This window comes from Apteryx mantelli, chromosome 2 (assembly GCF_036417845.1).
Source record: "Apteryx mantelli isolate bAptMan1 chromosome 2, bAptMan1.hap1, whole genome shotgun sequence".
NCBI classification, from domain to species: domain Eukaryota; kingdom Metazoa; phylum Chordata; class Aves; order Apterygiformes; family Apterygidae; genus Apteryx; species Apteryx mantelli.
The window spans coordinates 53,767,214-53,790,113 of record NC_089979.1 but is presented as its reverse complement, the minus strand read 5'-3'; the positions used below and the strand labels follow the sequence as shown (position 1 = coordinate 53,790,113).

The following is a 22,900-nucleotide window of genomic DNA, read 5'->3' as shown; positions in this document are numbered from 1 at the left end:
TTTCAACTCTTAGAAGGATCAGTCATATCATACTGGCTTTTTTCAGATGGATTACTGATGAAAGATTACTAAACTCAGCTGATATTTCTAGAGTGTTAGATCTATGACAAATGTGGAAATATTGAAAACACAAGAATGATCAGTTTCTAATCCATCCTGATAGAATTGTTAGCATGAGAAAAAGAATCTTAATAACATTTAAATGTGCAGCTCCTGAGACACTGACACCCTTGATGGAAAGAAATCTATTTCTTTCAATAAAGCTCTATTCAACTCTTAAAAATCAATAGAAAGGTTCCTGCTGCCTGAAATGCTAGTTAGATTGCTTGCATGGAAGCAATTAGAGTAATAACATTTCTGTAAACAATGTGAAGAATTTAAACAATTTGAATGGTCCATTCTGAGTGACAGAAAGAAGAGATGTAAGATGTGATAGAGAAAAAAATATGCAAAGTAAAACATTGACAGCTACACACAAAAAATGGTGGGAGAAATTTGAAATACAGACTGAAATACAACTAAAATCATGTTACCATCCTGCCTCTGTGTTTAACGCATACAGCTTGATTCCACATTACACTATTCTTGTTTGACATCTACACATCATGCTTCAAATTAGTGGAAAACTGGTGTAGCTCAGCAGTGAACTGTACAGGTGTAGGTCCCATACAGATACACAGAAAGGGGTGTTTCCATCCTAGGAGATATTTTAAAGAGAACCTAAATGCATGTAGTTCTCACACAACTGTAACAGCAAATCTAAATATCCACAGATGTGTGATTACATCATTCTGCCAGAGAGTTAGTCTGTCCTTTCAAATGTCACAGAGCCGCAGGTTGTTTCATGTAACTCTTAACCGCTCTTTGCCATGGTAATTATTTCAACCTGCCTAACCTCTTTAAAAATCTGTCACTTCTTACAGCTCCTTAGGGTCTGCCTCTATCCGATACAGACCTCAATGGCAGTGTGTAAATTGTAAATAGAACAGATATTACCATTGACAGCCTGATCCAATTCCTGCAAAATGCTACAGGGGTCTTCTCATTGGTTTTAACAGAAACTAAACAGGATCTTAGAAGAATATTATAAAAGTGTCCCAAAGCCCACTCTGCTACCGGTGAAGCCAATGGTGGACTTCTTTTTGCTTGTCATTGTAGCAGAATCGGGTTTGAGGTTTTGTTGAAAAAAAATCACTGTTTTCCTGATATTTCTATTAAAACCTGATGTGAATACTCTTTTTAATTTAAATTAAAATGCACCATCTTTCTTCCTGTTAAATTGAGATGGTTCCTCAAAAGGCTGAAAATAAAGTGTCAACAGTATTGTTCTACTGGGAACTATTTGCTAGCCAGAAATATACAGTGTTATGCATGGTAATGAAATACACAAGCAAGCATAGTAAAGATAAAAAATAAAACTTCAAAATTCTTCAGTTTGGTTATCTAAGCTGGAGTTGTTCACAAATGTACAACAAAAACGTTGACAAATAATATTAACAGAATTGTTGAGTATATTGAAGTTGATCATATTACCATGTTTGAATAAATTTTTTCTTGCAATCTAGATGTATAATTTATATTCCATTCTCCATGATAAAGTATGAAAATTTGCTTCAACCTCTGTCCATTACATAATGATAGAATGTAAATTATTTCTGAAGCAACAGAACCTCCTACCAAGCACACAGAACCATTTGACTATATTTAGAGTTGGATACTGAGTGTACTGTTTATCTGAAGTGCCACTTCCGGATACTATCTTCTTTTGTCACCTACATATTCCACTCCAGCACACATTACACTTTATATTCAAATTTATAATCCTATTATAAATTTGTCTGCTTGTGGTATAACAACTGAATTTAAAAATGTGAAAAAAACTATGGTACACAAGCGATGTTATCCGACCACCCGCAAAAATTATAAAGTGTGTATTTAAAGATGAGAGAAGATGCGAAAAATAGGCTTTGCCTTTCACTATAGTGAAGGCATTGTGATTATAAGGGTCCCTGAATTCTTCTGAGAATCAGTTCTGGATTTGTCAGCCAATTAGTGAGGAAGATTTGTCTGTGGCAAGACTGAAAAACCCTAACTTGATAATACACAAAGCCCTATTCTTTGCAGCAGCTAGTTGCAAAGCAAGATATAGTCCTTAAACTAATTAGCGTAGGGTGGACCTCTGCTCTGTACTCCTGAACAATAACCATGAAGTGAATGTGTGAACAATCACCCATTTAAGCTGCACTTACATTGACTGGATGTCTAAAAGAGATCTTTCCACACAAGAAGTTTTCTTGTGTTGCTGAAAGGACAATAGGTTGTAAAAAACGAAGCAAAATGTTGGCTGGGAAAAAGAGCAAAGTGCAACAAAAGTTGTAAAGAGAAAAATGGTGGAGAGAAACTGCTCTGTTCCACACACCACGGAGGAGGTGAAGAGAACAAGTACAGTGCACGGGATGGGAGGGGAACAGGCAGCGAGGAGAGGAAGGAAGGCGTCAGATCTGACTGCAATCTTTTGCTGGCTTTTTGCTTGTCCTTGCTGCCTTGTAGTCTCACTTTCAGTCTCACTTTGCAGTCTCTCCTTTCATTGTGGGAGATGTCCTTTCTTCGATCTTTCTCTTTCTGCAGCTTTTCATATGCTGTGCTTTCCTCCCCTCCTTCTCCACTCGTCACCTTCTACCATCAGTCCCATTGGATACAGTCATTTCTGTTTACTGTTTCATCACTCACACTAACACTAGCAGAATAAAAACTCCTGCTCAGGCTGTGATTTTGGCAAGGCTGGTGATCCTATCCTCTTAACAGGAGGCCTGGAAGCCTATCATAGCTATGAGCAAAAGGTGGTTTGTGAAACACTTGCTAGTGATCAACCAAGAATGGAGAAATGTTGCTCACATGAGACTTGATCTGAAGCATGCTAAGTCAAATATCTAAAACCTATGGATGGGCCCATCGTCTTCAGTGGGACTACTGGCATGCTTAAATATTTTGTTGGCTCAGGGTAGAGTTCCTTACAGCCCTGAATCCTTGCTACTAACTTCCCTCATTGTTTCCAACTATTAAATAGGATTTTAAAAAAAGCTCCATGCATTCATAACATCATTTTTTAAAATAAGGCATTCTTCTGCTGGTCTCAGAGAAGTTAGTGAAGCACTACTGAGAGGGGACCTAGTAGTCGTGATGAAGACACAGAGGAATCCCTCAGATTTACTCCCTGCAAGGTATAAAATATATAGTCTAAACAACAATAAAAAACAGTGTAAGTACTGACATAAGGGATACCCTGATTGTTTTAATATAAGCTGTGGTAGTTGTGGTTATGAAACAAGTGCATTGCTCCAATGCTTTTTGGGTGTCATGTGCATATAAAAAAAGCAAACTGACATCAAAATAGTCTCATCATTGGTGCCAGCCTTTCTGCCTTGTGTGACCCAAGACATTTTTTTTTTTAACTGCTGCAAGAACTGATCAAGAGGCCAATTTTCCTTTCACCTACCAGAATCAGCAACACACAGAGCATGCAGGAGCCAAGCCAAGGTGGGGGCTGGATGGTATCTGTGTCCCTACGCTTACAGCTTGCTATTTTAATGGCTGCAGAACCACAGGTTTCTCTGAGACTCCAGCTAACCCATGCTTAGCATCCGATATCCTTCTAGACCAGTGATCTACCCCTACCACCATATACCCTAACCTGCTGGAGACCCTTCATCCTTTCTTGCCTAGCCACAAGCAGGCTACCCCTCACACACTACTGCTGCTAGACACCATCTTGCAGCTGAACTGCTGGATAGCCACTAATTTACATATAGCACTAGGTAACAAGCTTTCAAATTATTTTCCCTCCCCCCTCCACACCAAAAAAAAAATTGTAAGCAGTTGCTGTCATCATGCCTTCCCTGGTCCCTGGTGAGTGGAAATAAAACCAACATTTGTGATGAAAAAAAAAATTAGCATAAATGAGATGGCATGCTTCTGGAGGCCAGGGTTTAGCTACCAGTGAGTTATAGTTCAACAAGCATTGCAATCACACATAGATATAGAAAGAGAGATCCTATCAACACCCATAGGTGTACAACTCCACATAATCAGAATGGAAACAAACCTCACTTACATAGCTGTGGAAAATACAAGACATTTTTATAGCTTGATTTTAATCTTTAATGTGTAAGTGGAAAAGAGGAGTAGAAAATATGAAAGGAAAATATTGAAGGCTGTCTACATCCGTAGCCTTCTGATTGTCTGGAGGTGATAATTCTGGAACGGAGGTTAACTAGATGGAAGACATCATGTTTTCAAACAGATATCCTTTTAATCAGAGGCCTGAAACAGAAAAAGTATGACTTACCAATTAGTTACTCCTCTTCAGGTAAAGATTTTTCTATCACCTAAGAAGCTAGCCTGCTTTTGGATTAGATTTAATTTTATAACAGGATCTAGCTTAGAATTGATATTTGCAGACATATGATAGATTTAGCCCCTACCTCTTATCTCCCTGCAAGGCCTGTCTGGTGCTGGAAAGGAGATTCCCCTCAACTGGAAATCACTCACTGTTATGACTAGCAAAGACAAGATCAGGGGAACACAAATAAAACATAGTCTGTCCGAGCAACTACTGCTTTGGTTACCATCACAAACTAAGGAACTCAGATGCCAAATAAGGAACTCAGTAAAGAAGGGAAATGATCTATTATGAATGCTTTGTTTTTATAAAGCTGAGGGATGGACTATGTGTCTGGGACAGATGTTATACTAACACTGCTTTATTATTATTGTGACATTATATTCAAATAGGAGGCCTCTTTTGAAAACTGCAGCAGTTGAAACAAGGTTTCACTGAGGGGAGGAAAATTGCCCCATCAGTTTGCATTGCATCCACATATCTGGGGCCCTAGAAGGTGTTTCAAAATTGATTCTGAATATCTGATGGGACAGCAACATTATCAAAATGAGCAGGCATGAAATTTGACCTTTCATTCTTTTTACATAAATATAATGTATTCGCACTATCCATGTAATTCTGTGCTTGTATCTTCATGAACCATTTTCTTAACAAATGCAGCCTGCACATTATGCAAGGATAGATTTTAGTTCCATGCTCAAAGGGATTTAAATGTATTATTTGCAAATAAGCAAACTCAATGACTATAATCTTTCATGCAGCTTGTACCAGGAGGTACAGATGAATTCACAGGTTTTCTTATCTATTTGTAGGATTGGTACAAAAGAGTTTCAAGAGAGCCTTCTGAGATACAAGGACTATCAGAGTAAACTGTCTACACACACCTTTGTGTGCTAGTATGTCATTATTGTCAGTTGCATTGAATCTATGTTAACTAGCCTGTTTTCTTAAGTGGCAATCATTTAAATATAAAACCTATGTGAAAGCTCAAAATGACTCTAATACCAAGAGGCACAAAACCCACTTTTCACAAAAGTCTAGGAGACAGATTGACAGATGAAAAAATAATTGGTAGACAAACAAAAAGTACATTAAAATGAAGAAGCAACATGGTCTAGTGATAAAGCACTGAATTCAGATTCAAGGGAGCTAGGCAGTATTTCCAATTATGCTATTTCACCTTTCCTCTCCTTTTTTTTCTTGTTTATATTGTAAATTATTTGGGGTAATCCTGTATTTGTACATATTATGTCTCAATATCAACTGAGACCTCCAGACAATAGTGTGATTCAAGTAAATATTAATAATAAGTACTCAAGTAAATAATTATACATAATCAAGCAAACTTCACTGAACAGTGGTGTGAATCACAAAAGCACTGGGCAAAGCACACGCTGACCTGAAATACATACCAGGCCTGCTGGACATATTTTGATTTTGCAATTTTATGCTTTCATTAAAAAAAAAAAAAAGTCCCAGGTTCGTGTGGGTACAATGATAACTTTCAAAAGAAGGATGCAGCAGTAGATGTAAAATTTTGCAAACATTTTGAGAGCAATTTATTTTGAAACATCCATTTCAGGAAGTACTAATGCTAAGACACAGCTCAGACTAAGGCTATAAATAGCTGCAGAAAGCATATTGTTGCAGATCCCTTCAGCAGAGCGAATGAGGAAAGAGTGGGAACGAAGTCACTGCGGTAGCCAAGACGTGCCACCCAAGTCACGGCCAGTCGTGCCTTGCGGCTAGGTCTCGGCAGAGCGATGCTGTGAGCGGGTGGCGAGGCTCCATGGCTGTGGGGGGACAGCGGGGAAAGGCAGGCGGCGGGCGGCGAGCGAGGCAGGCCCGGGGGAGCTGGCAGGCTGGCGACGCGGGTGCGGAGGGCGAGCACCCCGCTGCGGGCGGCTATTGCAGCGGGGCCGCGGTGGTCACCATCTCCCTCGGTGCCAACTCCCTTCGCCCAGGCGGCAAAGGCGTAAGGAGGGAGGAGGACACGTCCTCCTGCGCCGAGCTAAACCCCCCTCAGCCCAGGGCGGGCGTTCCCCGGGCCCTGCCTCTCCTCCTGCCCCGGGCCCCGCAGGGCCCCACCTGCTGCCCCCAGTGAGGCGGCTCACGACAGGTCGCGACACTGACCACTCCCCCCCCCGGGCACAACTCGGAATGCGGCGGCGGCTGCTGCTTCTGCTGCTGCTGCGGGCCCCTCGGGGCGAGCGCTGCCGCCGCCGCGGAACGCAAGGCAGCCGCTCCCGCCCAACGGCCGCGCACGCGCGCCGCCGCCCCGCCCCGACCACGCGCGCCCGCCCCACCCCTTCCAGCGATCACGTGGCGCGGGGGGGGGCGGGAGCGAGGCCACTCGGCGGAGCTCGGCGCGCGCCCACGCCCGCCGCCCCGGCCCCGCCGCCGGCCGCAGCGCGCTCGCGGGCCGGCGTGCACGCGCCGCTGCGCGTGCGAGCGAGCTGCACCAACCATCGCCGCTTGGCGCAGTTCGCATCCACCCGGGCGCTGCTTCCCCTTCTCCTCCTTCCCCGTCCTCTCCCCAGTCCTCCCCCCCGCCCTTTTCTTTTCCCTGTCTCCATCCATCCATCCACCCACCCATCCATCCACCCATCCATCCATCCATCCATCCTCCCTCTCCTGGCGCCGGCCCTGCCTGGCCTCGCTCGAGGTAAGCGAGAAGGGCCGCTGCCGCCGAGTCGGCTTGGGGAGGGGGCGCGCGCGGCGGGTGTGTGTGTAGGTGCGAAGCGGGGGGCAGTGAGCAAGCCCGTGGGGCTGCCCCCAGTCCTTCCCCCCCCCCCCCGGCCGGGTGTGGGGCTGGCTCCGCTCCCTCGCTCCGCGCCAGCCCCACAGGGGGCTCCGGTGGTGGGCGCCCGCGCGCGCCCCGAGCAACGGCCGCTGCGCCCCCGCCCTTAACGGCCGCTCGGAAGCGGGTGGCCGTGCAGCGCCGGCGGTTGTGGTGGCTCTGCCGCCCTCGGCCCTGCGCTCCCCGCAGCCCCGGCCGGGCGCGGAGGCGGCCGCCGGGCACGTAGGAGCTGGGCTGCCCTCGGCACTTGCCGCTGTGCGCGTTTGGAGGGAAGGGGGAAGTCGTCCTCCCTTCTCCGCGCTGCCGGAGGCGTTAGACGGGTCTGGCACAGCGGGGAGGACTCTGCCCGCCCTGCTGGCGGGGGCCGGGTGACCTCTGGAAGCGCCTTCCAGCCCTGTGGTGACATGAGGGCAGTGTACCGTTTTGAAGCGTCAATTTTATTGGCTCTGCTTAATGTTGCAACTCTCAATTTTAAAAGCCGTGATACATGCCTCGCTGCCCTGGCTCCTTCCATTTCACGGATATGAATTTCTTAGGTTGCTTCTGTTAACTTGCTTAGCTGCAGGGCATTCCTGGGTTTGCGCTTGTTTTGTCTGTTTATCCGTCCTAGGAGAGGGAGTATGAAGTGTTAATCACGCGAAGTACACTGTCTGCGTTCTTTGTGTGTGCATTTGAGTTTTTGCCAAGTGCCCGTCTAAGTTATTTTGTGTGAACTGCATTTTTCCTCTCGTTAAGTGGTTACTGAATGCATGTTGGAGACATCAATGGTTTGTAACAGAGCTAGGCAATATGCTGTTTAAATGTGCATTTTCATCCAGCAAAATGATGCGATAAATTTACCTGTGCTTTGCCTGCACTTAATGTTTTCTCACAGATGCAGTTGGGCTAGTTGTACAAAAGGTGATCTACACACTGTCTGACTCTTGCAAACAAAAATTCATTGCTCTTATGAAAATGCATTTATTAGCCATATCCCGTAACAGGTACTATTTTAGGATCCATTCTGAGGGGAAGAAGATAAAAGATAATTCTACAGAACTCAGTAATTTTTTAAGACATAACAGTGTTTCTCAGGACAGTTTTGAATACTGTATTTTTAATGTTTACAAAATACACTGGAAGAGATAAAATGTGTTGTTTTACACATTTTAAGAATGTACAGGTGCTCATTAGTCAAAATGAAAAATCAGAAGCCCCCATATGCTTTCACTTTGTATTACACAAAGTGTGGGCATGGCAATCAGTCATGTTACTCTGTATATATGCATACATAATCATAGTTTATATGTACACTAGGAAGAACATACATGAATGTAAACAATTACCCCACTTCCTACAAAAAAAAAAATCAAGGAAGAGGAACTCTTTTGGGTGGAGTGAAGGAATGATCTTTGAGGTGCTCTTTAAAAATGTATTACTACTAGACAGTAGAATATTAGAACTGGTAAGCTGTTTCTAAATGATCATGATCACTCAGGATGTCAGGGAGTTTGAGTAAAATGCTACATTATCTGTTATTCTTCACTGAACGGTGCTGAAAGGCTGTGGTAAGCAATTGCAGTATAAATTATTAAGCTTATAGCATAGATTTTTGGTTAAATGTATTAAAATATGTTTTTTACTGGCCCCCAAAACATTGGTGTATGAACTTGGGTCTTTCTTATTTATAGTACTTAATGTTTCAGATTGTTGCAAAGTTAAGTTCTTTGTTTTCATAAACTAGAACAAAGTACATTTGAAACATTCTAGTATCACAGTGTAGAGAACTTTTTGTCCTCTCTTTCTACCTCCAGCATTTTTTTTTCATTCCTGTGAAGTCATGATCAAGTATGGTGATCTATAAACTGCACTTATTGCACTTGACATCCCATTATTTATCTTAAGAGCCAGAGACACCAAACAGTGGCCCTTCTTTGTATTACATGATTTTTGACTCTGTCTCTACCCCAGAGAACTTGCAATCTAATTAGATCAGATCAAGTTGCTGGTAGTGGAAGTAAGTATTTTGTTCAAAGCCACACAGGGAACATCTGTTAAAGCTAGAAATTAAATTAGTTGAATTTCTTCCTCTTTTCCTGAAAGATGCTTGCATGGTTAATACTTCAGATTGGAATTTTCTTCTTTTTTCCATCTTCTTTTTTTTAAGTGCAGGATCACAACATGTGGGGAAAATGGAGAGAACAGCTCTTGAAGGTCTCTGTCTGTGATCACAGAATATCTGTGCTGAGTTAGAACATTTATATTCCCCCCCCTTTTTTTTTGTTAAAAAAGCTTTGGCTTATAAACAATGATTAAAAGTTATTTTTATATATCATGAATTGCAAATACATTATACATAACAGTCTGAAAGGCATAATAGGACAGCTTCTGGTGTCTCATTTAGTATTGCGTAGTAAGGGCATCTACATTGAAAAGCTGTTGAATTTATACAAAATAGTGGGTGATACGTTTATGATCAGATGCTAGTCTAAACCATATGTGTTAGATGTGTTCATACAGTATTGGGCAAATTCTCAGAATGTATTCATTCTCAAAATGTATTCATACTCAAAAGTACTGCATGTAACATGCTGTATCCCAAAGATTCTTACATCTGGCGGTGCTAGTCAGGAGTACTTACTCTATGAACCTTTGATCTGATTTAAGCTGTATTTTAAGATTCTACAACAGTACAAAGATCACCTCCGTAAATATCTCAGTTGAGTAGGTATACAGAGAATTGAAAAAATGTAACTAGAATTATCCACTTCAAGCATAGTAACAATGTATCTGCCATTGCAAAGATTGTTTCATTTAAAAATGAGAGGATAGCTAGGCAAAATAAAAACTCATCTTGGTTGTTACAAACATTCTTGTACTTAGTAACATTAGTGCTTACATTTCTGTTTGTGCATCCAGGCTGTTTTGATCTGAAACTGTCATGTTAAGTCAGAATATCTCAGTATTTGAGGACTGAGCTCAAGTACCCCTTTTTTGTGGGGGGGGATGGGGGGAGAATGAATGTTTCTTTAAAAAAAAATCTTAAAGGGAAGCACAGAAATTTAATGTTTTCTTGTGCTTGTACTTCAAGGGAATTTTGAAGTAAACGTCAAGCTTCTCCTTCCTGGTAAAATATTTTATTGTTATCAGTTTTTCAGCTTTGCAGTAATGTCAGTTGACAACCTGCAGTAACCACCAGAAGTTGTCTGGAGTCATTCAGTGCTTTCCCCAAAACTAAGGGAGACTTCCTTATTGCTGTCATCTGTACTGAGTGAAGGGATAAGAATTTTAACCAAAAAATTAGTCCCTTTCTTTATCCAAAATTCTTAAGTTCAAGACCAGAGATTTAAAATATTGTAAGTAATATGGTGCACTGGAGACTTTTCTATTATTAGTCTGTGTGGCTAAAGTCAGCACATGCTAAGCCAATCTTAGGCTGTGTCTTTAGACTTACTAGTCTTTTCAGACTGCATAACTGTTCTCAGGAAACGTACTTGTTCTGGGTTGATGGTTATCAAAGGCCTTTTGAAGGAAATATGTAAAGGACTCTTTGCAAGGTTCTTGCAAAGAAACTTTTCAAATAATGAATCATAGCTGGGATTCCATTATAAATGAAATAAATTCTCTCTCACTTGACTAATGATAGAATTTAGTTTGATATGAGAACTGAAGCATAGTGATCTTTAAAAAATATCTTGGTGGTGACTTCGTGCCTTTCGTTCCCCAGATAAAAAGTGCGCATGTTAGCAGAAATAAGGAATCTGTGAGGCTGCTTTTGACAGGTTTGTGGTGTCCCATATAGATGGTGCAGACATGCTACCATATGCTAAGGGTGAGCAGGCATATCTTTCAGCAGACATGACTTTGCATTCATTAAAACTTGATCAGTAATATAAATAGCTTTTGTTTTGTGAATGAGTGAGCATACGCTACTTTGCTCAGCTATATCTAATCTTCCTCATTCCAATATCTCAATGTTATCAATACCTTTGTGGGGGAATTCTGGATGCCTAGCATTTTTACTTAATTTTCTAATAAAATAGCAGTCTTATATGCAGATTAAATTCATGGATTTTTTTCTATTTGGTACATGTGCAGCAATTCAAATAACAATGATGAGAGTCTACCAAATAAAGAAGGTTTCTTGTTTATATACACTATATTAAAATTAAGGATGTAGAACTTTTAGGGTATGCCTTATATCTGTTTCTCAGAATAAATATATTTCTGGGGAGTTTCTTGTCAACTTGAAGATATGTCCTAGTCTCATATCTTATCTTATATTCAGGTATCCATACTGAAGGTAATCACATTATTCACTGCTAAGAATTCAGGATTTTTTTCATGCTTAAATATGCATGGATGCTTGTTTGTTTGTTTTTAAATGCTGGAAGGTTGGAAGAAAGGATAAATTGACCTGAGGTCCATGGCAAGAAACTTTAGTCTTATGGAAAATGCGCATAGGTAAGGGATTGCCATTAGGGAGGTGTTTAGTGCTTTTTAGAAATATACAAGTAAAGCTTCATCTGCTTCTTCCAGCTCGTGTAAAAATGAGACAGATGGAATTTATATTTGGAAAATTTGGTTTCTGTTATATGTTTCTGGAAGGAAGTTCAACCAAGGATGATGTAGCTGTAGAAGAGTCTGTGCTGCTGGAAATAAATATCTGTCAAAGTATGGTGGAAGACTTCTGAGGGATATGCACATGCAGGTTCTGAAGGCGTTCAGTCTTGAGGTAGCCAGTTACTTCTTCTCAGTAACTTGAAGGACGTTAAGGTTTACATCTGTGTAAGAACTTTGTGTGTGCATGTAAATTAAGGGTTTTTTTGATTGAACAGATCAATTCATCAATAAACTCATTGTTTTGACTCTTACTAAAGTATTGTTTGTTCTCACTGCAGTTCCTTTATAGACAAAAAAAAAAAAGTAACTTAAAAAGACTGAAGAAAATACTCATGTTAAAACAAGCAAGGGTGCGCTAATACTGAAATCAGAGGATTCAGAGTAGATCATACAGATGTATCTGGTGAGACATTACAAAAGTGACAAGCCCAAGTAAACTGTGTATTTTCTTTTCTTGCTATTATATTTTTTTTTCTTAGTGATATAAAAATTTTCAGTTGAACTGAAGAATAGTCTTAGCTGAATGCCTCTTGATTTTATTTGATGGGAGATCATGCAGGGATTGAATTTACCATCTTGCTGTGCAGATGGAAAACTAGACATCTGATTTTATTCTGTTTTAATCACACCAGTTCAGAGGGCAGTGCATTGCTTTTGTATCAGCAGTGTTTCTCCAATATCTGTTAACTGCTTGGATTCTTGTACCATGCTATAGTTACTTGTGATAGGGTTTTTTCTTTATTTTTATATATATTTTTTGAACATCTGATAATGATAATGGAAGCAGGTAACACTGCCTATTCATTTTGTTCACCATTTTTGAGTAGAACTTGATTTTTAGTAGCATGTAACTTTGATAAAATGGAAAATTTCATCACACATAATTATATATTGGGCATCTTCAGCTTTATGTGGAGAATTTTAGCAAATATATTCGGGGTTTTTTTATAAGAGGTGAAACTCGATGATATGTTTTCTATGTACTAGAGGAAAAACTCTAGCTGTTTTCTCTTAGAAAAGTCCTGGTATTCCCCTCCATAGGGATCTGAGACAGATGGTCTTTATTCAGGATATCTTCTGTTATTCATATGTAAATTTATTTGAATACAGCAAAGTGATTAGCCTTTGAAATAGGCTTAGAAGTCCGTGATCGGTATGGATAGACCTTTGCAGCTAACTGTAACAAAGATGCTGTACTGAATGTGTTTTACCCCCGGATGGACAGACCAGAGGTTCGTTTCCAGTTTCAGTAGGCAGGTGCTTCAGGCCAGGGCTAGCATCAAGAACTTGGATACAGGAATTTATTTATTTTCATGCACTAGTCACATTTGTCTCTAGGGTGCAAACAAAGTGGTAAAGTGCCCGATTCTTCTTTGTATATTTTGAAAATCAGACTGTGACTGAAAACAAGTGTGATGGAATTTAGGGTTCAGAATTGGGGCTTGGGGAGAAAAGTCCTTTTCCAGTGAAAGCATGAGGTGTGGGACTGAACTGTGGTGCTTAAGAGTCAGTTGATGTGGAAAGGAAAAGGGTTTTGGGGTAGGATGGAGTGAAGAAGACAAATGGGATATAGAGCCTGTCAAAATGAACTAGGATCTTCTGAGCAAGGAAGCCTGGCATTGAGGGGTAAAATGAGACAAGGAGCCAAGGGTAAAGAGGAGACAGGCTGTTGTCATCAAGCTTGAGGAATAAGTACAATGGAAGGGATGGTATGTGTGCTCGTTCCCCTGTCTATAATGAATCTTGGTGTCCTGAGATTCTCACTTGCTCCTTTTGCTAGCAGAAATCAGGTATTTGCTGAATGTCTCTGATCTGTGTGGAGAATAAAAGTCTGTGCCAGTTGTCTGTTTTAACTCACATGATAGGGGTCATTGCGGTGCACCCAAAGATTCCAGGCCTCTTGAAGATGTAGGCAGTATCGAAATAATTATCTTCTCTGAGAAAACTCCTAGGCTTCAAAGGGGGGAAAATCCCCACTTTGCTAAAACATTCATTTAGTGAAAAGTTGGATGAAGGATGTCCCATGCTTGTTTATGTATTATGATTTGTTAATTACAGAATGGTAGATTTATCTCATTCATAGCAAATTTACCTCAATCTGTGAGTGAACTGTGATTGTGTACTGATAGAAGCTGATGTCTATAGGATTCCTGCTTCCTTCCTACCAGAACTTAGAAGGACATACAGAGATGAAAGCTGGGCAAAGAAGTCCTGTAGCTGTGTTTTAGCCACGCTTCTTCTGCAGTTCCTATACAGTACAATCAAATCACTTAAATGAAATTTTCACAGGCAATCAGATTTTTTTTTTTTCTTTTTTGGTAGTGATCAACTAGGGTATGTAAATCTGATTTGCAGCTACAAATAAATCCTATGGAAGCAATGTTTTGAATATATCAAGAGGTAAAGAATGCAAGGAAACTCTCTAAGGTCAAGTTTTAACTGTGCTAAAATAAAATATGTATTTTTAATTCTTAGTCTCTTGGCTAGAGTTCTCCATTGTGTGGGTGAAAAAAATAGTACCGCATTTCTCTGGGATGCTGTAAAAAGAAATGAATGCACTCCAGTATATTATGAAGGTTACCATAGAAAAATACCATTTAAAAATGAAACTATACTTTGTATCAGGGTTTTTGATTAATGTGCAATGAGATAAGATGTGTAGCCCCACACAGAGCAGTGAAGAGACTATAGGACATTGACTGATCTCTGTCAGCAGTATTCCCTTCCATGAGGCTAATGAAGAAACTCATATGTGCTTTCTGGGGCTAAACCACAGTAAATTCCGCTCACACCAAAGAGCTGGACCAAGGCTGCATGGAAGACGTTACTTCTAATACTTCCTAAATTTGGGGTATTTGCTTTTGAAAACTGAAGCTAATTTTCCTGTGTAACTTGTAAGTAAATAACATAGTACTTAAAAACAAACTTACTCAGAGGGGGATTACATTTTATTTAGCTTATTAATGTTGAGAAATAAAAGCCAAGGAGGCTTATTTAGTGTGCAAAACTTACTACCTGTCTAAATCTTATCTTACTGCTGGTGCTGAGAAATTAATGCTGTTACTGCAATTTTGCCTGTGTTCCAGAAAGACTGTCTTCAAAAACATTTTTATAAACTGAAGAAATTGTCAATCTGAAATACTGAACAATTTTAAAATATAATTGATATGACAGAAAACTGTACACAAAAAATAACATAAAGCTAAGTCAAAAGTGTTTGAAAAGAATCAGTGTCTTACAAAGCTGATTTTCACTCTACTTGTGAACTTCCCTTCTTCCCATATTTTAATGGAACACACATGATACAGACAAGAATGGTGAACAAGCAGAGGAAAATTGAGTGTCATAGTTATTATTCTTAATATCTTATGAATAACTGTCACATCTGTGCTAATGAACCTGGTGATTTTTCCTGTGAAGAGCCACATTAAATGTAAACTTGTTCAGTATGTAAAGAAAGCTCCCGGTAATAGTAGCAGTTTATTGTAACCTTACTGCAGATGTAGCAATTCCAACACTCAGTTTAGGAGTTTGTCATCAAGATTGATTTAATTTTGGCCTTGGGTGTAGTGCTTGTATTATTTTAGAAATCCAGAAACCATTTGGTTGCATCCAATAAGTGATTCATTGTCCCTGCATTAGAGTTTAAAGTATCAGTTAAGAAAACTTCTTAGAGGAGGACGGAGTGAAAGTGGTAGCAGAATCCTAGACTATTTTCATTTCTAATTCAAGAAGTAGACCTGCACAGTCTTCTATAGCAGACACAAAGTAACATGGGGGGGAAGATGCATGTGTTTAAGCTAATGAAAGAACTGTGAAAGAACCTGTCTATGTTGAGGAAATATAATATTTTCTCAGAGAATGGTTCTCAGCAAATGTGTCTCCTATTTCTAGATTTCAAGGGTAGTACTATTTCTTTATAATACTGTGCTTCCTCAATTATTTCACATAGCCATGATATTATTTAGAAAATTAATGCTATTTTAAAATTCCTCAGATCAAAAATTAATTTTTATTCTCAGTCATGGAGCTAGGTATACAGTAAACTCATATGCATTGTCTGCACACCCAAATTATACTGCGTTAACAATTTGGTTTAAATAAAGCAGGAAAATTTCCACAGGAAAAAATTGTTATTTTGATGTACCTTATTTTCGTATGCTTTTAGTATAAACTTTGCACCAGAATAGTTATCACTTTCCCCTTTTAAAATAACATTGTAACAGTTTTTTAAAAAAAAGTAGCCCCAATTTTCACAAATACCAAACCTTGAACAGTCATCAGATTTGTCCTGTAAAATTCTCAAAGCTAGCTCAGTGAAACCATCAGCAGAGGCAGCAGGGAGCACAGAGTGGCAGGTGGCACTCTTTAATTCTGTGTGCTGCTGGCGGAACAAGAACTTCCAATGTTGCTACAAGTGGTGGAGTTGTAACAGTGGCGTGAAAAGTCTCTGAGTGAGCCAATGTAGGCATGGCTTAAGAATCATTAACTAAATCCCTGTTTCTTTCCATGGAAGCTTCACCCAAAGTCATGTGACTTAGCGTATGTACAAGATCATTACCTATCAGTGCAAACACATGGTAAAGTCTGTCCATGTTATTACTTATCTCGGAGAGTGCAAGGGGGCTGTGACATTTCAAGCAAAGCCTATTGGTGAGGGAGTTTCTATGTGAGTTTTCTTAAAGAAGCACTTCCTTTTTAATCATAACCCTGTGTGGGAAAGCATACCAAACATTTCTCTCTAAGAGACTACAGCCCAGAAGATTTACATAATTCTTCTGCTTCTATGAAAACAGAGAAATGCTGATACAAGATTATGTTATGACTGTAAGCTGTGTATTTACCTGTACTATGGAAAGTTAGTTTGCTGGAGTTTGAGATGCATTTCTCAGAGAAGTATGATTTTGAAGACGACTTCAGTGGAATTGTTGTTGCTGCCCATGAAAGGGTTCCTTCTGGAATCTTGGTGAGTTTGATGTATTTATTGCTAAGTATGGGTACATCATTCCCTATAGCATAATTAACATATCTAACAATCTACTGCCTGTGCTTAATACTACATGGAAAACTTTAATTAGGTGTTTAGCAGACTTGCTCAATTTCCCATTTTTGTTCTGTAACTGCTGTGTGCAGTGCTAGGAGCAACCCTAAACCACACTTAAAATCTTTACTTAAGAGCAAAGATGTCTTTGGTTTTTTTTGTTCTTTGGGTTTTTTTTTTTTTGACAAGTAGATCTGGTGCTACAGTGGTCCTGTTTTATACATTATTTTTTTTCCTCCAGTACTTTTAGGATACAAAGCAAAAATTAGTAAAATGCTTGACACAAAATCTTCTGGTTAAGCAAAGCTCTTTCCTCATAAATACATATACACGCAAATATAGGCAAGAAAAGATAAATTGAGGAAAATCAAGGCTATACTTGATTTTTGTTTTGCCTTTCTACCTGATCTCTTAAAACAAATGCAACTTCACTGTTTACATCATGTGGTGTTAGACTACCTTTTAATCCTCTAAATGTAAGTCAAAATAAATTCGATATATTAATACTCTGTTGTAAGCTAAGATTTACATTTAAGTAACTTTTTTACAGTGACAGTTGAAATTCATGCCCACTAAAACTATCTTGCTGTGGAGCAAAAATATCTGATAGCTTGCCTCTGAGTAACATGCGCTACTTTTTTAATGTTGTTGAGCCAGGCATTTGTAATGGTCAGTACAAGGCACTGCAGTCAATTATTGGAAACTGGATTAAGTTAGAAGGTACACCTGTATCAAGCATGTTGGCTTTCAGAATGACAAAAAGAAAATGGTTTGCCTTTGCTAAAGCAGTGCTCCAAATGCACAGAAAATGCAAGTTTGTGGACAGCCTTTTGACTGTTGTGTGCTTGCATATGGGTATTCCCAAAGAATGTAAAAAATTATTCAGGAAAACACATTGGTTTTGTAGTAGCCAAAAGTAATGTCTTTGCTTAATATTACATGGATAAAATCTCTTCACAAAACCTCCATCTCAAGTTATACAAACATGAGCATTTCCTGGTGATTGGTTTTGAAAGTTTAATTTGGATATCTGTTGTGTAGAATATGTTAGACACTTAATCTGAGCTGTAGTACTGTTTAATCATTGTTTCTGAGAGCTAGTCTGTTCCTCATCTCATGGCATGAGGAATCAACCAACATGTGCAGGGTTAATTTTAGTTAGACTGATCTGAGTATTTTACAGATGGAGACACACAATTTTATTTTTTGCTTTTGAACTTCTAAAGTAAACATTTTCTTTCCTTATTTTGTATTTACTTTTATGTTCTCAAGAAAAAAAAAGTTTCAGTTTTGTCTTTTGCTGTGTAATGACTTCTTGCCAGAAAAAAATCTTTCTTTATGATATAATATAATGTCTTTTAGAGATGTCTTTTCCTCTTTCCCACTTACAGTTGCACTTATTGTAGTCATATTAATATTTTCATCTTGTAAACTGGGAAGTATTGCTTAAACATTCAAAAATCAATCTCTCTGGTGCCCTAAAAGTCACAAAAACTGGTTTTTTTGCTGTGGGTTCTTAGTTATTGCTTGGCTTTTTGATTTGCTATCGAAGAAGAGTAAGCAGTACTGAGCTAACTCAATTTTAGCTTTTATCCAGAGTTTTGGAACTTGGCTGCATCAGGTAATGTGTATACTCTGGATATCAAAATAAATAAAATTTAAAAGCCAAATAGCATTGGCTTAACTTATCTTTTCCATCAGACTTCTATCTTGAATTGCAGAACTGGAAATTGGCATGCTTTTTAGTTTCTTGTAGCAGATTATGAAGGTAAATTGCTGTCAGCTTCTCTCTGCTTTCAGAACAATGACATTTTTAACAAATGTTTTTTAAGCCTGAAAAAGCTAAGGGAGTGTTATCTAGTAAATTCTTTGCCTTGCCTCTTAATCTGTGATACTTCTATCACGTTTGCAAGAATTAACACAGATATGTTACATTGCTGCTATCTTTAGTCAAATTCAGCACTGCTCACTTCAAGCTTCCAAAAAATATGCAATAAAACTTAAAGCAAAAACCTAAACTTTAAAATCTCCTAGCTGTTTTCTCTTGACATTTGAGCTAAATGTAACATCTTATCTTTCTCAAGTATGTATTGATATTTTATTTCTAATCGAACATTTGCTTGCAACAGTTTGGACCTTCTTAAGCAGCAAATATTTTATCACACAAACTGAACCATTACATTAGGAGTTGAATTTTTAATATGTGGTCGTGTTCTTTCAGTTTGTTGTTGTTGTTGAATAGGAAAATGTGCATCAATAAAGGTGGATAAAACCTTTTAAGTTCTGATATAGCCTTTTTTTTTTTTTTTTCCCCCTGCATGACTCTGCCTTTGCAAGTAGCGCTTTTCAATTATAACTGCTCTGTGGCTAGATGTTGTTGTTTTGTAGGGCTAGCAAGCTACTTATTTCTGGAAGATGCTTTGTAAGCCTTATGTTACACAAAGCTACTAAAGTACCACCACTTCTGATGTATGCAGCACATATTTGGTCCTTTTTTCCTGCACCTTTTTTCTGCTGGTGCCTTCACTATAGAAAAGTGGGAACTCCTTCTGACTGTGGTGATAATATCTAAATCCTTCTTTATGAATTAATATTACAACAAAAAATAAAACTACAACCTGATAGGCAATAGTATAAATTAGTGTCTGATTTAGAATTTTATTTACTGACAATGTACAAGACAACATTTGCTGTAAAACTTAGGTCATAAGGAGCTCTGTTCTTTATAAATCTTGTTTTTAATACTTAATAAGTTCAAAGGTTCGTAACTTTTTCATGCACAGAGGTTGTATTATTTACGTATGATCATAAAAGTGGTTTTGCTGTGAGCTAGACAAATGTAACCGAGATCTGTTAAAGAAATAACTTTCCTTACTGTAAAAGGAGAGTATATATGCACCAGGCGAATGTTTTCAGTCCTGTGAGTTTTATGGGTGGTTTGCTGCGGTCAGGTAAGGTCAGTTACCATGTCTGTGAGGAAATCTAGGGTATTTATCAACTGAACTCAGTTCTTAGCTGCTGGTGTGATATTCTGATCCTTTAAATACTTGCTACTCAAATGATAGAAAATGTCTTGCTAATGTTCACTTTAAGTCCTTTTCACTGAAATAAAATATAAAGAATGGAGATTCTGTTAAGAACTCCTGTTCCTGATTGTGCCAAACATTTCTTTTAACAATTTCAGCCTTCTTGGCATTTTGAAATCAACTTTTCTATGTAAACCAATACAATAAGAGTCTCACCGGAAGTGGCCAAAGTGTAGCCATGAGTCACAATAGACTGTGCACCAGCGAATTTTCCCCTTAACTTAGAATATGGTTTCGCTGTCAGTGTATAGGAGGAATAATTGTTTAAACAGTAAAACAGTGATATTGCTGCTTTTCTGTCTTGGGTTACAATTCCGTGTGCTGCAGAACATAATAGCTCACTTGTCAAAAGGAAGATGTTCAGTTCCCTGCTGCAGTCTTTTTTTCCAGCTCTCTGGTGCTGCAGCGTGCCTCAGAACTGTCTGGTGTTCGACATGCTCATCTCTGTGAGCTGATCTAATTTATTAACCCAGTGAAAGAAAAACATGGGTAGTCTTCTGCCAGCTGTGTCAGTGAGGTAAAATCAGTTCATTAAAAGGGTGTGATGAGGAAGGGATGAAGTGGGACCTCCCCTTTTTGGCAAGAGTGAGCTACTAGTTCAACTCAAAACATCTCTGTTAGCAAGCAGTCAACTTTGTAGTTGTATATGAAACTGCTTAGAGATTAAACTGAATTTTGTTACTTACCAATCAATGTTGATAGGGAGTCCATTCAGCTAATCTCATTTGTCACACTCTGATAGCCTGTTCTTTTTGTCTTCACCAACCAGTAGAAAAGCTACTGCAGAAAAATTCTCTAGCATGTTAACTAGCCTAGTGATTCTGCGGATAATTTCAAAAGAGTTTTAAATCTGGATAGGCAAGCCCTCATCTTCTCTTTAAAATCTTGTGGAGAGGTAGGAATTTTTTTTCAAAATCTAAATATGATTAGGTAATATATGTTAGGCTTGAGAAGCCTGAGGCGGGGCAAAAATACTTCTAGAGCTAACCCAAATCTATGAAAACTACTTTCAATCTCCTGCGTATTTACAATTATATTGGCACCATTAGATGCTACAAAAACCCAAACTCCTTCTGAATGAATGCAGTAATCTCTGTGCTACTGTAAGGAAGACTTTGAAGGTTCAGAACTGAAAAAAATGTGTAATTACCTAGATAATGAAAATGGTATCAGGAGGAAGAACTCTTGTAGTGCAATATACAGTCGTCTTTAGAGCCACTAAGAAAAATCCTAATCCCAGTCTTGAATCGAGTTTGAAACCCTGTTCAGAGTCTAATAGAAATAAACTAGTATATAGACAAAGAAACCCACTCTAAGCTTATTTGCAGAAATACTATATTAAAATTAAATTTTTACAATTTAAGCCCAGTTATATGTTCAGTGTTATGTGTTTTGCTTGTCTGCAGTGGCTCGTTGTTCTTCCAAATAATGCCCTTAACTTCAGAGTCATGTAGTTGCTTGAATGTATTGGAAATGAGGTTGTAGCAGTCTTTCGGCGGGAGGATAGAATGAGGAAGGGTTGCACTTGCATCCTCCCTGGGTACTTCCCCTTAGAACACCTTCACTGTTTTCCTTCCTCTTTCTTTCAAAGCTCAGGTGTTCTGAGAAATCTTTGGTCTTCATTTCTTCTTGGCAGTCACAGTTCACACTGTATTCTTAGTCTGAAATGACTAAGTCATTCAAAATGACGCTTGTGTGTTTTAATGGATTAGACAGTATTCAGTAAGTGACTGCATGTGTTCTTTGTCTTTGCATTTCTCTTTTCTTTCCAGTGTTTGATTATAGCATAATCTTTCTTTGTGTATCTTCCTTCTCTTGAATTCTCTACTAAATTCTTCACTCTCATCTAATATGGACTTCTTCACCTCATCTACATGTTGTTCTTGTTAATTCTTCTGCTGCCAGAGAGTATGAACAACAGCGGAAACTGTAAAAATTTGTTTTCACTTGACTGAAACTGTGAAACCTGTGGAAAGTAGCTAGTGGATAAGATAACTCTGTACATTTAAAGTAATGTAGCACATGAGTGAGTAAACTTGACTAGGACTTGCTTTTCACATATGAAAATGTGATACTTAGAACTTGGTGCTTATTTTTTAGACATAATTTCTGTAGAAATAGTGGTGGTTGTTAGCTACTAGGCCACAGTTCAGGACACGGTCCTGAACTGCTAGGTTCTGCGAGGTCCTGATACTGCTAGGTTCACAGTGTTTTCTCTGAGCAAGCTGTACTTCAACAGCTGTTTGAAGTATATGTACAAGCTTCTTGAAGTTGTATACATTGTAACTATAGATGATACCTATTGTAATTTTACTTTAATCTGAAGCTAATAGAAGAGTCTCAGTAACTTTGATTGTCTGGCATCTTCTACTGCAGGTAGAAGTCTTGCTTGTCTCAGTTTTAACTACTGAAGATGGGTGGCAGTGCTTTTCAAGAAGGCTTTGACAAGTTCATAATTTTGTGTTGCAAGAGGTTTTCAGTACTTGTTTGTTGATGAAATACATTCACTGGTGGTTTACTTTACTTGCATAGGAAAAAAAATTGATTTTTTCCATCTGTTTTTTCTTCACATTCTCTCTCTCACTCTTCTGGGCAGCTTCTGTCTCCTGTTAAATCTTTTGATATTTTTTTTTAAGGTGACTTAGCTGTTTTGAAAACACAAAGCTGTAAAGGAAGAGTTATATATAAAGGAATTCTACAGAAACATTTCCTGATGCTTAGATTTTTTTTCATACTGATGCACAGGTACCTTCATTTTCAACAGAAGATCAATTGTACTAAATAATAGGCAGTGTTCAGAAAATGAATTGGTCTTTTCTGCTTACCTGAGGAATTAAGCATCATTTGAATCTAGGCCTTTGGGATTTAAAAATTGCATACTTTACATACTTTAAGATTTACTTTAAAATATTGAAATAATAATAACTTATTATGATTAAGAACATTTTATAACTCTGAAGTTTGTTAGTAAT

At 38.7% G+C, this 22,900-nt stretch overlaps 1 protein-coding gene across 5 annotated transcripts in view; it reads left to right on the top strand.

Annotated features, from left to right (window-relative positions):
• Positions 1–6,995: 6,995 nt before the first annotated feature.
• LPIN2 (lipin 2) overlaps positions 6,996–22,900 on the top strand; it is a 48,639-nt gene continuing 32,734 nt past the window's right edge. For 4 of the 5 annotated variants that reach the window (XR_001292604.2, XR_001292603.2, XM_013942865.2 and 1 more), the window contains exon 1: positions 16,502–16,767. Coding sequence is in view for 2 of the 5 variants with exons in the window: in XM_013942865.2 (XP_013798319.1) it covers positions 16,681–16,767 (87 nt within the window). In the remaining 3 variants the exon portion in view is untranslated. Of the gene's footprint in view, positions 7,065–16,501; positions 16,768–22,900 lie in introns of those variants that run through there. The other variant, XM_067290680.1, reaches the window with a different exon arrangement.